The 15,479-nt window shown below is 40.2% G+C and overlaps 1 protein-coding gene across 5 annotated transcripts in view; it reads right to left on the reverse strand.

Annotated features, from left to right (window-relative positions):
- Thada (THADA armadillo repeat containing) overlaps positions 1 to 15,479 on the reverse strand; it is a 294,404-nt gene that overhangs the window by 261,911 nt on the left and 17,014 nt on the right. For all 5 annotated transcript variants that reach the window (XM_029531298.1, XM_029531301.1, XM_029531299.1 and 2 more), the window contains 8 exons: positions 15,177 to 15,271; positions 13,870 to 14,090; positions 11,101 to 11,792; positions 9,178 to 9,329; positions 8,473 to 8,628; positions 7,532 to 7,654; positions 3,639 to 3,762; positions 2,608 to 2,762 (listed from right to left, as the gene is read on the reverse strand). In XM_029531298.1, the coding sequence (XP_029387158.1) occupies positions 2,608 to 2,762; positions 3,639 to 3,762; positions 7,532 to 7,654; positions 8,473 to 8,628; positions 9,178 to 9,329; positions 11,101 to 11,792; positions 13,870 to 14,090; positions 15,177 to 15,271 (1,718 nt within the window). The remainder of the gene's footprint in view (positions 1 to 2,607; positions 2,763 to 3,638; positions 3,763 to 7,531; positions 7,655 to 8,472; positions 8,629 to 9,177; positions 9,330 to 11,100; positions 11,793 to 13,869; positions 14,091 to 15,176; positions 15,272 to 15,479) is intronic.

Below are 15,479 nucleotides of genomic sequence, written 5' to 3' on the forward strand. Positions count from 1 at the left end.
TGGTTGCTTGAATGACAGAGCCATAATAAGGCTCCTCATGGTAAAACTCCAAACATGAGTGGAGAACAGAAGACCAGATAGGATTCAGAAATCTGGCATCCAACTTCCTACACTGTGTTGTAAGTAAGAAAACAGAACAAGGGAAGACTCACTGTAACAACTAGGGAAAGGCACTGGATTGGCAACAGGAGACATGGATCCCAGTCCCAATCACACAGCTGACAAGCCATGTGTTCACTACTCTGGACATCAGTGTTTAGTTGATCAACAATATTATGATTCTTTTTCAATTGTCCCATAGCTATCTATTAGAAAGAGTAAAAAACTTATCTCTGAATTTGATTATTAGTACAATGACATTTAATGATGACTAACAATTTCAAAACAGTAGATAGCAAATGTACTGACTGTAATGTTAGTTTATTTCTATATAAATTTTTTTCTACTTGATGTTAGAGTAAATTTTAAACTACTCTACCTATAAATCAGTAAGAAGCAAAATAGACAGCCTTAAAAGTGAGAACACTTTTATTCCACTTAGATCAAATATTAATACAATGAACCCTAGATATGGTACTATGCTTAACAACTGTAACCTACATGGGGGAAGAAGAATCAACTTGCATAATTTGTCCTTTGACCTACACATAGACACTCACATACATACATACAGTGTCACACAGGAAAAAAAATTCATGAAAATGTAATTCAAAAACTTAAAATATTAATGTGCCATTAAGATATAGATTTGTAGGGGGCTGGAGAGATGGCTCAGCAGTTAAAAGCACTGACTGCTCTTCCGAAGGTCCTGAGTTCAAATCCCAGCAACCACATGGTGGCTCACAACCATCCGTAATGAGATCTGACGCCCTCTTCTGGAGGGTCTGAAGACAGCTACAGTGTACTTAGATATAATAAATGAATAAATCTTAAAAAAGATGGGAAGTAAATCAGAAGAGTAGTAAGGACATATGTCAAAAAGACACGCCATCATGGACATGTGTAATACACAGGGTATTAAGCTAGTGTTAAAGGTACTGTTCAAAAATTAGGGAAATACAGAGTCAATATCTTAAAGGTCTTTTTTAAGTAGGAGATGATCAATTCTTTTATTTTAATTACATTTACTTAATTTTGGGGTGGTAGGGAGCTGAAAGAAATCTGCACAGGCTATAGTAGTCAGGGGAAGACGAAGACAACTGTTTCTTGGCCTCTATCATGCAGAGTTCAGAGAAAAACCCAGGTCACAAAGCTTGGTGACAAGCACCTTTACCTACTGAACCATCTTGCCTGTCCCATTTTCAAGTCTTAAATGTTTATGTCAACCACTTTACTAACATGCAACAAGACCAGATACTGTAACCAAAATCCTGACTTAACCCATGTGAGGCAAGGTTTCTTCTAATTCTACAGTATCTGTGACAAGCACATGTTTAGGGAAGGAAAGGCACTGACGGCCTCTCCAGGCCCTGCACAGGTTTCTGTAAGAAGCAGGCCTCTCAATAATTTACTTTCTCACTGCAGGTCCTCTCAAAAATCATTTGAATAATCAATGAGACATAGCTAATCTATATGATAAAAGGCTGCATGTGATAACCAGGAAAGGAAATGGTGCTGACAAAATCTAAATTAAATTCTTATAGGACACAAGAGTTTAGCAGTGAGTACCAAGAACCTTCTGCTCACTAAGGTACCCGAAAAGATTACGGATACAGGTAGATTCTGGGCAACAACTCCTAACCTGGACCAAATCAGAACAGTGACACCCTAAGATGCTGCAATGCCATACCAAAACCACAGAAACAACAACATGCTGCTGTCTTGTACATCTCTGCTCCACTGAATATTACACCTATATAAGATGATGTCAGGCTGTACCTTCATACCCTAAATATACCTAACAGCTGCAGTCCTCACAGGACTTAGAGAGTATTAATTAAAGGCTAAATAAAGCTCAACACCCACTATGTCCCTGCTGGCCCAACATCCCCAAAGTAAGATAAAAGGAAGAAAGCCTGGCAAGGCTTCCCCTGCAGACTCACTCTATACTGGGTTTTTACTCCTACCCAATCTTTGTCTCCTACCACAGCAGGAAGAGTAAAGTCAGGTGGAGGGCTGAAGCCCAGCGCCTCCCTCAACAGAGAACTGCAGCTAACCTCAAATATTCTGAGGTTTCAGTCTCGGTTTAGCTACTGCTTACTGGAAGACCAGAATACATTGTCTACCTTATTTACACTCAGCTTCTTGGTCTACTAATCTGGGAGATTATCTTTAAAACCTCAAAATGACTGTAAGTGATATGTTTTGAGCAAGAATTACAAGCCCAAGGGAACTACAGAGACCACATACCTGGAACCTACCAATGAGCTTGACAACAGTAAACCTCCTGCCTCCCACACCTCCACTGCCATCGCAGCAGTTTAAAAAGCAGAGCTCAATGGTGTGGATTTGGCCATTTCCTACGCTTGAAAGAGCAAGGACAGATAGCAACTGAAATAAATATCCAAAAGATGTAGAAGGCGAAGGGCTGGGCCAATCCTGACTGCTCCCTAAGGGAAAGTAAAAGCTCTGCATTCACACACGTTTACGTAGATAAAGTCCACATACCTGGAACTGCCCAGCTCTTCCTGACGACAGCTTCATCAGAAGATCAAATGCTAAGGTTTTCACTTCCTCAAAAGTACTGGTAAGACACTCCAGAAGTGTGTGGTGACGGCCAGCGTCAAGGTCATGACTCAGCTGATACACTGTTTGGATGTCACCTTAAAATTTAAATAAACAAAAATCAAGCTGCCCAAAGTTATATGGCCAAGTATTTATATAAAAGCAATATAAAAATTCATACTTCTTGCTTCATCTACAGTTGCGACTTCACTTTGTACATTACACAACACACACTATGCACAATAGCATGACTGTATCTCTTCAAATGACAATGAAGTACTACAGCTTTAAAAATGTGAAAAGTGATATGTTTTGAGCAAAAATTACAAACCCAAAGGAACTACAGAGACCACATACCTGGAACCTACCAATGAGCTTGCAGTAAACCTCCTGCCTCCCATACCTCCACTGCCGTCGCAGCAGTTTAAAAAGCAGAGCTCAATGGTGTGGATTTAGACCATACATTTTTAAGATTTAAAAAAGCATTTCCTAGAATCAATGTACATTTCATATAGATAATTTAATTTGTTGGTTTGTAAGGTTTTTGTATTATTTTATGTGATTTCTAAAAGTATAGAAATCTTCAAGCAGATGGCATATATGAGAAACCACATTTTAACCACAAAGCCTCATTCATCTTATATATTAAATACAAGATAAGCCATTATGGTTTTCATTTTAAACTTAAAGAGATGAAGCCCTTACTTATACAGCACAAATAAACACGGCAGGGTAGATGGGGAAGTCTTGGTGTGGTGAGCAAGAAGACCCACACCAAGGACCGAGGTTTAGTATGTGCTTGGAAAGTGACGAACAGAAGGAGACAGCTCTCACTTCCCTTCACTAGCAACTTTAATTATGCACAAATGAGAGCTATATATTAAAAGGCAATCTATATAGATAATAAAATTCAAATTTCAAGTACAGCAATATGCTAACACAGTGTATGTTTCTCAGACAGTGCTGAAGCTTACCTTCTGGATCAGGAAACACTTCAGCTACTGATCCTAAAATGGTTAAAGCTGAGAATCTAGTTGAGTAGGAAGACCCAGGAAACAATGCTTCAAAGAGAATGTTGCAAACAGATGACATGAAATTCTAAAACCAAGAACACATTACAGTTACTTAAGTGAACTACAGCTGGTCGGGTGGGTTCCTTCAGGAGTCAGGTGAAGGCTGCTGAGGTTGTCCCAGCTGTCTGACTCTTCAGCTTGACACCTACCACAGTTTGGACAGTTTATCCCTACAGACTCATCTGCTTCCTGTCTGACCCCTAGTGGGATGGTATAACAGCAGGTGGGAGGGCGGGGCTTTAAGAGACAAGGCCAGGTAGAAGGTAATTAGGTCTACAGGGCTCCAACCCTGGGCACATTACTTTGACACCATTAGTTTCCACAGTAGGACTGTTATGCTACAGGTATATTTTCTCAGCTGGCTGTACTGCCTTCACTCCTAACCACATGCTCCTTCCATACTGTGCCCACCGCTCTGCTACTGCATGGCATGGTCAGCGAACCCTTAACTCTGCTGCTTGGTCTTTCTGGCCACTAACATTCTTCTTCATAGCCTAGATCCTTTCAAAGCGCCCTCCCCCAAGTACTTGACACAGCAACAGAAAATGGACAAACTACATCATGACCTTAGCAAACCCTGTCTTCACAGATTCCACAAGATAAACCAACAAGCATAGTTTTAGAAAGAACAAGATCTGTCCAGCCCTGTCCATAGCAGGGCTTTATGAATCCTGACTTCTCTCCACACCAGGCATCAGAGGTATACAACTTTCCAAAGTTTTAGAGTAAACAAAGGAATAGTCAAGAAAGACTGCTAAACTGACTGTGATACAATTAACACAAAGATTGTTTTCTACTTGCCTCCTGAGAGTCATACTCTACCATTCAATTTATACAAATAATTTTCTTTAAAGAAAACTTTTACACCAAACGCAGACACTGTTGCATATGCCAGCAAGATTTTTGTTGAAAGGACCCTGATATAGCGGTCTCTTGTGAGGCTATGCCAATGCCTGGCAAATACAGAAGTGGATGCTCACAGTCATCTATTGGGTGATCACAGGGCCCCAATGGAGGAGCTAGAGAAAGTACCCAAGGAACTGAAGGGGTCTGTAACCCTATAGGAGGAACAGCAATATGAACTAACCAGTACCCCCAGAGCTCGTGCCTCTAGCTGCATATGTAGCAGAAGATGGCCTATTCGGCCATCATTGGGAAGAGAGGCCCCTTGATCTTGCAAACTTTATATGGCCCAGTACAGGGGAACACCAGGGCCAAGAAGTGGGAGTGGGTGGGTATGGGAGCAGGGTGGGGGTAGGGTATAGGGAACTTTCGGGATAGCATTTGAAATGTAAATGAAGTAACTACCTAATAAAAAATTGAAAAAAAAAAAAAAAAAGAAAGAAAACTTTTAATCAAAAAAGTAACCTGGCTGCTGGAAATGCAGCTCTGAAGAGTGCTTCCCAAGTAGGCACAAAGCTCTGAGTTCTAGCTCCACTCCATTTCAACCAGACGCCATGCTGCACACCTCCAATCTCAACATTTGGGAGGCAGAAGCAGATGGATCAGAGTTCAAAGTCATCTTAAGAGACATACTGCATTTGAAGCTAGCCTGGGCTACATGAGACTTTTTTATCCTCTCTTCTCAACAGTAAAGTACTACTTTTTTATCATCAACTCTTCTTCCTCTAATTTAAAAACAGTACTCCCAGCATAAACTACAGCGAACTAAAAATTTCAGTAGTGACGATCATGCATCCCGACACTGAGCAACTGGGAGACAGCAGAGCCCCAAATGTCAGTCAAGAACACAAGACCCCAACATTCATTTTTCTGGTAGACATGCAACCCTAAGAGGTTTCATCTTGTGGCCTTCATGAACCCTAAGAATTTGTTAATGAGTTTATAGTTCTTTGGGGTGTCAAAGGACTAGAACGCCTATCCAAATGTATCGATTTAACGCTGTTTGAATTATGAAGTAAAACAATGTCCACATTGTCTTTAAGACTTATCCTAACTATACTTATACTATCATTTGTACTTTTAAATATGGTTCCTTCTCTCAACTATATTATAACTCTAATAAATTAAGAGACCATATTTAGACCACAGGGCCCCTAGTCATGAGCAATATTCCACATACTCACAAGAGCTAAATATATGCCTTTGTCAATTTATATTACTTTTGTTACTGACAGTCTCATATATCCTAGTCTGGTTCTGAACTTGCTATGTAGCAGAGGGTGGCCTTTATTTCTGATGCTCCTGTTATAAGCACTGAGACAACAGGCATTCACTTCCACTTCTAGTTTATGTATCCCACATAACCACATATTGGACCCCATACCCAGGTTGGGATCCAACACATGACGATATACGTAGTAAGAAAGCACTCTACCACGGAGGGGCTCAAATTAAGTTTCTAAGGCCTAATGTTCAAGTAATGCCTATCTGCTAGACACGGTACTCATAACTTTAACACAGCTCTCAGAAAACGAGGCTAGGAGAACCACAGTTTGAGGCCAGCCTGGGCTACACAGTGAGACCTTGTTTCAAAGGAGGGAAAAAGGAAGATCCATAAGCAAAGACTAAACCACAAGCTTTTATGAAAATGTAGAATCTCAATCCACACGAGATTTTATGTCCCTAAGGGCTGAAGTGACAGTTCATGAATGCCATGTCACTCCTTTCAGAAAGAAACAAACGATAGATATCTCCTCAAATCCAGCAATGATCTAAGGGAGGCTAATAAACATCACACTCACTCACACACACACAGGGCAGGGCTCATTATATACTCTAAACCACTTTTAATGGATCTTAGTGTTTTTTTTTAATTGTTATCAATTTATTTATTTACTACGTGTGTATTCATCCATGGGCAGTACATGCCACTGTGCTGTGGCAATCAGATGCCAATTTTCAAGGGTAGGCCGTCTCCATGTGGAAGCTAGGTTTGGAACTCAAGATGGTAGGCCTAGCAAGCCCCCTTACTTGCTGAGTCAAGTGAAGGTAAAGAGGGTCTTCTCCCTTAAGCCTCAAAATCAAGTGGTTCAGAGTTTTTGTTTCAGCAATTTTGACTTATTTGTATGGTTTGGTTGTTTGAGAGAGAGCTCACTGTGTGGCCCTGGTTAACCTATATAACAGGAGATTGGGAGGATGGGGTAAGACAATGTGATATTTGCTATGTAATCATGAGGTCCTGAGTTGGATCCAGAACACCCAAAGCCCAGGGTTGGAATGCACACCTGCAATCAGTCCTGGATTAGAGATGAGAGGATGCTTGGGGCTTGCTGCCAACCAATCTAGCTCAATCAACAAGTTCCAGGTTCAGTGAGAAACCTGTCTCAAAAAATAAGGTGGAGAGTAATCAAGGAAGACATTTCCTATCAACCTTTGTCCTCTACATGCATGCATGTACGTACACACACACACACACACACACACACAGAGAGAGAGAGAGACAGAGACAGAGACAGAGACAGAGAGAGAGACAGAGAACTGAAAGTTGTCGGTCTGAGCCACAGCCCAAGCAGCACCTTGTGCCATGTGAAGAGGTGGAGTTTAGAGACAGCAACTACCCAAATGTCTGAGTAATACGTAAACTGGCCCACAGGAAGTGAACGACTGAGGCGAGCCCAGTTTACGCCATTCTGACAGTCTTCAAGTATTGCTTTGATACTACAACTCAGGCTACCTCCAGTGGGATACCCAGACCCAGAAGGAATATATAACTTCCAGCTTGAGGAGAAAGCACAAAGCCACAACTCATCAAGCGATTTCTGTGTGCTGCCCTCTGGTGCTTACAAGTGTGTGTGTTTTCTGAGGCCCTGCATGTCTGGCACATCACCTACCTTATACTGCTGTAAAGAGGCAGAAGGCTGCTCCCTGACGGACCGGTTCTCTGAGTCAGGTGTAGATTTTCTTTGTTCCAATTTATAAAGTACCTGAGAACTTTCTTGTATCCTGCAAAACAACTTTTAAGGAGAAAAGGACTTTTTGTTTTTTTACTATATATGAGCCCCACATTAAACTAAAACATCAGCCTGCAGGGACTAAGAGAGAGGCTGGATTTACAAATATTGAAATCCGCAGTTTCTTTTTCACATAAAATCAACACTTTATAGTTTTACCAAAAACAACATATTACTGCAACCAGAATTAAACCAGTTTTCCCATTTCCTTTAAACTGGTGTGAACCTGTAAAATGGTAAGAGTCAATTGTGTCCCTTGCCAATCCCTCACCATAGGTGCACTGTATGACTGACTCAGACGAGTTACTCACGGGTTACCATTTCATGGGTGCTTCTTTCCCCCATCACCAACACTTTCTTCACACCACCTACGCTCTAAGAACCCCAACACTGAGCAAGTTGGGGTTGGTGCAACAACTTGGCGAGTTAGGGTGCACATCACCAAGCCTGACAACCTAAGTCTATTCCCAGGATCTACATGGCAAATGGAGAAAACCAACTCCTGCCAACTGTCCTCTGACCTCCATAACTGCACCCTGGGATACAAACCTGTCCCCTAAATAAGTGAATAAAATGTTTAAAATTATATTTTTTAAGAGGTCAGGGTTGATTTTTTTTTTAACACCCAAATGAAAGAACTCTGTGTGCTGGATTTTAATCCCACAGGTAAGCTTGTTGAACTCAGAGCAAAACTTGGAAGCCATGAAGACAGGTGGTAGCCCAATATCACAACCGTTCCACACTCTCCCCAAATCTAGGACCTTTTGAAACAGTAATTTCTAGAGCAATTATTATTTTCCCATGCTGATGCAAAATTCTACCTTTTTAAGGAGTGAGCAAATCTGCTGCCGCACTCCTGGAGACTGGCTGTTGAGATTGTAAGTGATAAAAAACTGAACCCACTGCATTTCTTCTGTAGAGACCACTTCTGTGCTCCGGTTACTTTCACAAAGCAAGCCTAGTGTATCTATCCGCACCTAAAATACATGAAACAATACGTTAATTTTTCTCTGAAATAAAGAAGCCTAAAACACTTATCATTTTGTGTAAACTTCATGTTGCCCACACATACCTCAAAAAGGTTTCGCAGTCAATACACCTTGTATCACACCCTGTAAAACTGTCTCTTTACATGTATAAAATGGAGGCCTCACAAATACACGAGTCAGAGCTTCCACAGACTCTGTTCCACAGCTTTCTTGTCTTCTTAGTGCTACCTTGCTGCAGGCCTCCACAGGTCACATTCAGCTCACACCAGCCAAGCACCATGTACCCTGGTCAGGCTCTCGTAAGCCTTACAGATAGATAAACTACCAACACGTAGGACGTGTCTCTGAGTTGTAGGTTCTTTGTGTAAGCTGTCTATGCTCCCACCAGACACTGCATAGACTGAGTACAAGGATGACACATTCTACTGACTCCTTAATGGGCTCCTGACAGTGCCAGGTTCAACTCAGGGGCCTCTAGCTGGGCTACTAAAGCAATCAGATTATTAGGAACTATGTATGCAACAATAGTTTCCTTACTTGGGAGTGTTGGTGAATTAAGCCTTGCTTTACCCTTGCACTACACACAAGGTTCTCCCAGGTATGAGTTGCAGACTGAAGATGTCCATGAGCTCTAGCTGTTCGTAGACATGCCATCAAAGCTCCCAGAGCTTCTCTGTGATTACAAGACCCTAAAAGGAGAAAAGACTATTCTTATTCCAAAAGTACAATAGCAGAGACTATTCCTATGCTGTGCAATGACTATGACATGTCACTTAAAAACTTTAAATTCTAACATAAATAAAATAAAAATGACTGAAGATAATTGCTCATGCCAATAATTCCAAGTAAGCACAATTATCTTATTAATTTAAAGAAATCATAACTTATTCCCTAATACTTTTACTTTTGGTCTTAATACTTAAAAAAAAAAAATCACCATATGTGAATTAGAGAAAAAGAAATCAGGTAAAAAAAAGTTATAAACAATTTCACAAGAATAGTAGAAACACTGTAATTGTTCAAAGACTATTATTTCCTTTAAAATAAAGACTAAGCCTGGCATTGGTGGCACACGCCTTTAATCCCAGCACTTGGGAGGCAGAGGCAGGTGGATTTCTGAGTTCAAGGCCAGCCTGGTCTACAGAGTGAGTTCCAGGACAGCCAGAGCTACACAGAGAAACCCTGTCTCAAAGAAGAAGAAGAAAAAAAAAAAAAAAAAGACTAAATCATAACATGTTTTTGAGTTGTTCTCATTATAAGAACACAAAATGTGCACTACAGAGACTTGCTGATTTTAGCAGAGGATCAGCTGCTAAGAAAGGCACAGGATGCTGTGGCTCACAGGAACCTTAAGAAAATAAGCACAAGCTAGCATCAGAACAGGTTCATATCTCCAAAGCCTCAAGCGGTCGCTCAAAAATGCAAGAATAACTATTAAAAGACTATTATATAATAGATTGTTTTTGTGTCAAGAAACCAAAATTCCCTCAGAACCAATGGTTCAAAGCTTCTTCAATTGCAAATAAGGATATATATTTTTTCTTTATCAAAAGGGTAATTTTAATCTATCCATCCATCCATCCACCCACGCACCCATTCATCAATCTATCTAGAGAATTTCATGCAGTCATAACATGTATGGAACTCACTATGTATACTAAGCTGGCCTTGAACTGGAAATAATCATGTGCTTCTGCCTCCCAAGTGCTGGAATTACAGACATGTACTAACACATGTGGCCACACATTAATTACAAATCATGATTCCTTTAGCACTCGAGTCTCAGCGGGATGTTTCCCCCGATTCTAAGTGACTACATAGTTCGTCTTTTACTTTGTGCTTCCTACTAAGCACAAAACCCCACCTGCTTTATTAGGCCTGCCTAAAGCATTTTTAATTGCTATCTCAATCACCTGGATAAAAAAAATGATATAAAATACAGACAGCATTCCTCTAACTTGAGAACAAAAAAATAAATAGATTAAAACCTTTTAACTAAGGGGTGGAGAATATAGTTTTTGAGTTAAGAGCACTGGCTACTCTCCAAGAGAGTAGCCCAATATCTACATGGCAGCTCACAACTGTTCGTAACTCCATTCCAACAGATGCAACGCCCTGTTCTGACTCCAAAGGCACTAGGCACACACTTGCTACACATATAGACACACAAGCAAACCACTCATACACATACAAATCAATCTTTTTTAAAAAACAAAATGCAAAGGAAAACCTTACAACTGAAATCACTGCTTGGCTTATTGAAACTATTTTAGCCAAAAACTCCACTCTGCTAATGAAAGTAAAATGTTTCAGTCTGAAGTGGCTGTCATTAATAGCTTTCTTTACCACTTATAAGAAGGGGAGAGAGGACGTATTTAAACTAGAAGATGACAAACATCTGCCCAGAGGCTTACATTTAAGTATTCTAAACATAGATTCATAAAACAAAAGCTATCTCACCAGCGTCAGTATCAGCAGATGCCTGAAGAATCTGCACCATGTAGTGCAGGCTCTCGGGGCTGTAATTCAATAACCTGGGCAGGTAATAATCAATCACGTAAGACCTCTGATCCAAGTTTCCTCCACACAGTACAGAAAGGACAGGAAAAACCCAAGTCTCATGCCACTTGTCCATCCAGGTATTGGTGACAGTTTGGGACTTCAAATGGCTCTTATGGTTTTTAAACATGGTTTCCAAGAGGTCACTTGCATAAGGTACCAATGACTGGTCTCCCATCACCTCTAGAATTTGAGATGGAATAGTTTTATCTATTGCCAAAATATGTTCAATCCCAAGACTCTCCACCAAACAGCCCAGGCAAGCGTACTTCCCTTTAATATGCCATTCCAACTGCAGAAGATTCTTAGTCAACTCCAGAAAGAAGGGGTCAGTGACTAAATCTGCACCTTCCATAGTGAGCCGGTGCATTTGCAAAAGATTTCTGAATATGATTTTGGTTTGGTGTCTCAAAGCATCTAATGGATGTTCCCAGTGTGTATAGACATATTCCAAAAGTCTCCTAGGTATGCTTGAATCCCCATTCAGATGATCCTTTAAGCTTGAGGAACTTGATTCGAGGATTTGTATGGCTGAATTGGTCCAAGATGCCAAGATTCTAGACAGGAACATTTCTAATGTTGACTCCTTAATCCTGAAGAAAAATAAACCATGATGTGTATTATTAGAAACTGCCTAGTAAAAGAAATTAGCTATCACGATTTTTAAATACAAAGAATGAACAAAAATTTAATGAAATTTACAACAACAACAAAATCACAAATAAGGCCAAACTGAAAGTGAAATTTTCACATGAATCTTTTTACTTTATAAAATAAAAAACAAATGAATATAAGGAAACTTTTACAAAATGAGATGTTCATTATCTTTACTCTAATGATGGTTTCATGAGAGAGAGAGAGAGAGAGAGAGAGAGAGAGAGAGAGAGAGAGACATTCAAGTAAGTGCACATACGCATGCACACAGGACAATAAAAGACACCTGGTGTCTTCTCTTACAGCTCTTCATCTTAGTTCCTTGAAACAGTGTCTCTTACTGACCTACAAACTGGCTATTTCAGCCAAGATGGCTGGCCAGCAAGTTCTCAGGATTGACTTGTCTCCACTTAGCAATTCTGGGGTTACAGGCATGTGTGTGGCTGGAGATCTGAACTCAGGTCCACACACTTACACAGCATATGCTCTATGCCACTGAACCATCTCCCTGGCCTCTCATGGAGACTTTAAAACAATCTGAGGGCCCAGCTGAGAAAGGCTGGAGAACCATGTTTTAGTCTTGGTCTATCTATTGTTTTAGGATGATGAAAATATTATTTAGAGACAGGTCTCACTAGATAACCTAGGCTACACTCACTCATCTTGCTGCCTCTGCCTCCCAAGTGCACCGTCATGACCATCTAGGAAGATAGGAACATTCTGAGGTTGACTGTGGTGATGGTTGTGCAATCCCATGAACATACAAAAAGACACAGAATTGTGCCCTTTACATTTGTGAATTTATAGTATGCAAATTGTATCTCCAACTTGTAAAAATTGTATTAGAGCTTTTTTTCTTATAATAGTAATGCTTACTGCTATTAAGTTATATTCATGGTCTGACTTTTAAAAACTTACTATAATCTATGTATAACTTTTTATTTATTTACTGCATGTGTGCCAAGGTCAGAAGTAAACTTGCAAGAGTCAGTTCTCTCCTTCTACCATGTAGGTTCAATGACTCAAACTCAGATCTTCAGGCTTGGTGATAAGAACCTTTAATAGCTAAGCCATCTCAACAGACCCTATTTGACATTTTAAATACTTGCTCATTCATCCATAATGGCCCAACACCAAAGAAACTCAGCTCTGTAAGACTTGACTACAACATGCTCATCAGTGAGCACTTACTGTATAACCTCACTTACAACAGCATGCTCATCAGTGAGCACTTACTGTATAACCTCACTTACAACAGCATGCTCATCAGCAAGCACCTACTGTATAACCTCACTTACAACAGCATGCTCATCAGTGAGCACTTACTGTATAACCTCACTTTATGCATCCAGTAAACTGCACTATGTGTGTATAAAATACATTATATTACTTAGAATTCATGAAACTCATGAAACAGAGTCATGTTTTCTAAGTGGTAGCATGAGTGGAAGATATACTCAGGAGCTAAGCCACCAGACTATGCTTTCAGAGGTCCAAAGTTCAGTTCCCAACACCGATGCCTGGCAGGTCACAACCACCTATAACTTCAGTAAGAAGGGACCCACTGCCCTCTTCTGGCCTCCATGGCACTTCATACACATGCAAATACCCACCACACATATGCACATAATGAAATAAAAATAATTTTTTTTTTAATGCTAGCATATATTGGGTGTGGTAGTGTATACTTGTTATGGGAGAAGAAGGAGGAAGATCGGGAGTTTAAAACCAGCCTTGGTTACAAAGTTCCAAATAACATGGAACTGACCCAAAACAAGGAAAAGAAAAAGCTAGCATAGATACTGAATGCTAGAAATGTTCATTCCATATCAGCCTGCATCAGTAATTTCTGTTTTTGTCATCTGCTCTTTATCTCACAAGCCTATTTTAGTCTCACATATTTTAATTTATGATTTATCCTACCACATTTAACTGAATTAATTTTGTTGGCTTAGTTGTATCCTTCAAATGTCTTATAAGCAAAGCAAAATATGAGAAAACAAAACCAAAACTCACTGTGAACTCAAGGTGAACAAAACATGCACTGTATCCAAGAGCAAAGCCTCCCCGCTTGGGCCCATGCGCCCATCCCGCCAGTCCAGCATAGCAAGTGTTCCCTGACACAGGAATAAGATGGTGGAGGCTGGCACATCATTACAACAAAGGCTGCTACAGCTATTCATGAGCCACTCGGGGATGCTAGTGCACTCAGCTGACCGGAGAAGCAAGCTGCTGATCTGGAAAACAAGATGTCATAATAGACAATATCTCAAATACAAACCTGAATATCCTAGGAAAACAAATGAAACAGCACAGGCACTGAAATCATTATTCTACCTTTAAAAGTGAGGACAACGCGCTCTAAGCACATCCGACTTTCCCTGCTACGGAAGGTCAGCACATGAGGCAGAGAGGAGGATGGATGCTCAGAGGAGATCTGAGAAAAACTCAATCGGATTCAAAGATAATTACTGTGCATGACCTCAGGATACAGGCATGTTTAATGTAAGTCTGGGTTAAAAGACAAAGTGAGTTTCTAGATAATAAACTGAGGAGGGGAGACCCGTTAGCAGCCATTACAAAGATGTCATCTACATTACCCAACTACACTCTCCTTAAGAGACCAAATTCACTAAAAATTGACTCTCATGTGCCTCTTGTATTACAAAGAATATGATTAAGTATATTGCAAAGTTTATTCTTAAAAAAAAGACTATCAGAATATTATTACAATGTATTTAATTGGCCCCTGCATAGTTCTAATGTTAGTCATCGCTTACCACACTGACACACAGATCTGAAGTCAGTCCTAGAAACACTCAGGAGCCAGTCATTAGCACCCTGGCAGCAGTTAGCTCTGCACAGCTGAACTCCAGGCAACTCTGCTCAGCCTGTCTGCCCTGCCCTCACTTCATTTGTGTATTTAGAAATATCATTATAAGAGAAAAGACCTATTGTAAAAATCCCAACTATGTCAAATAAACTTTTTAAAATTCAGCTAATGTGGTTTAAAACTTGACAGACAAATAAAGTGGCTTAGTTAGTACAGACATGTCAAATCTAACAACCCAAGTCTGGTCCCCAGGACCCACATGAAAGAAGGTACAAACTAACAACCACAAGTTTTCACTGACCTATGTGCATGGCCATGTGCGCACACACTCACAGACACACAGAGACACACACTGTGACACACATGTGCCCATACATACACCACAAATAAATAACTATAAAATAACAAACAAAATATTTAAATTTAAAAAAATTGATGTCTATCTAAACTGTCACAGTGAAGGAAAATTCTAAAAAGAAGATGCACTCACCAATCCAGGAAGCTTTTCAGATGGTCGGAACATGGTCTTAATGAAAAGAATAACAGCTAATCCAGATGTGCTCTGAATCGTCTGCAGAAGGTTATCTATGGGGGGTGGAGGGTAGAACAAACATCACATTTTAAAGGATGAAGGGTCTGGTGTGGTACAAAGAGCAAGTGATTTGGGATCAGGCAGACCTCACTAGTTCTAGCCTGACCATTTCCCGGGCAACTAGATCCCAGACATGCAGACACGTTACTTAACCTCCCAGGAACTCAGCTCTTTTTTTTTTTTTTTTAAAAAAAAAAAAAA

The sequence above is a fragment of the Mus pahari genome, chromosome 18 (genome assembly GCF_900095145.1).
Source record: "Mus pahari chromosome 18, PAHARI_EIJ_v1.1, whole genome shotgun sequence".
In the NCBI taxonomy this organism is placed as follows: Eukaryota; Metazoa; Chordata; class Mammalia; order Rodentia; family Muridae; genus Mus; species Mus pahari.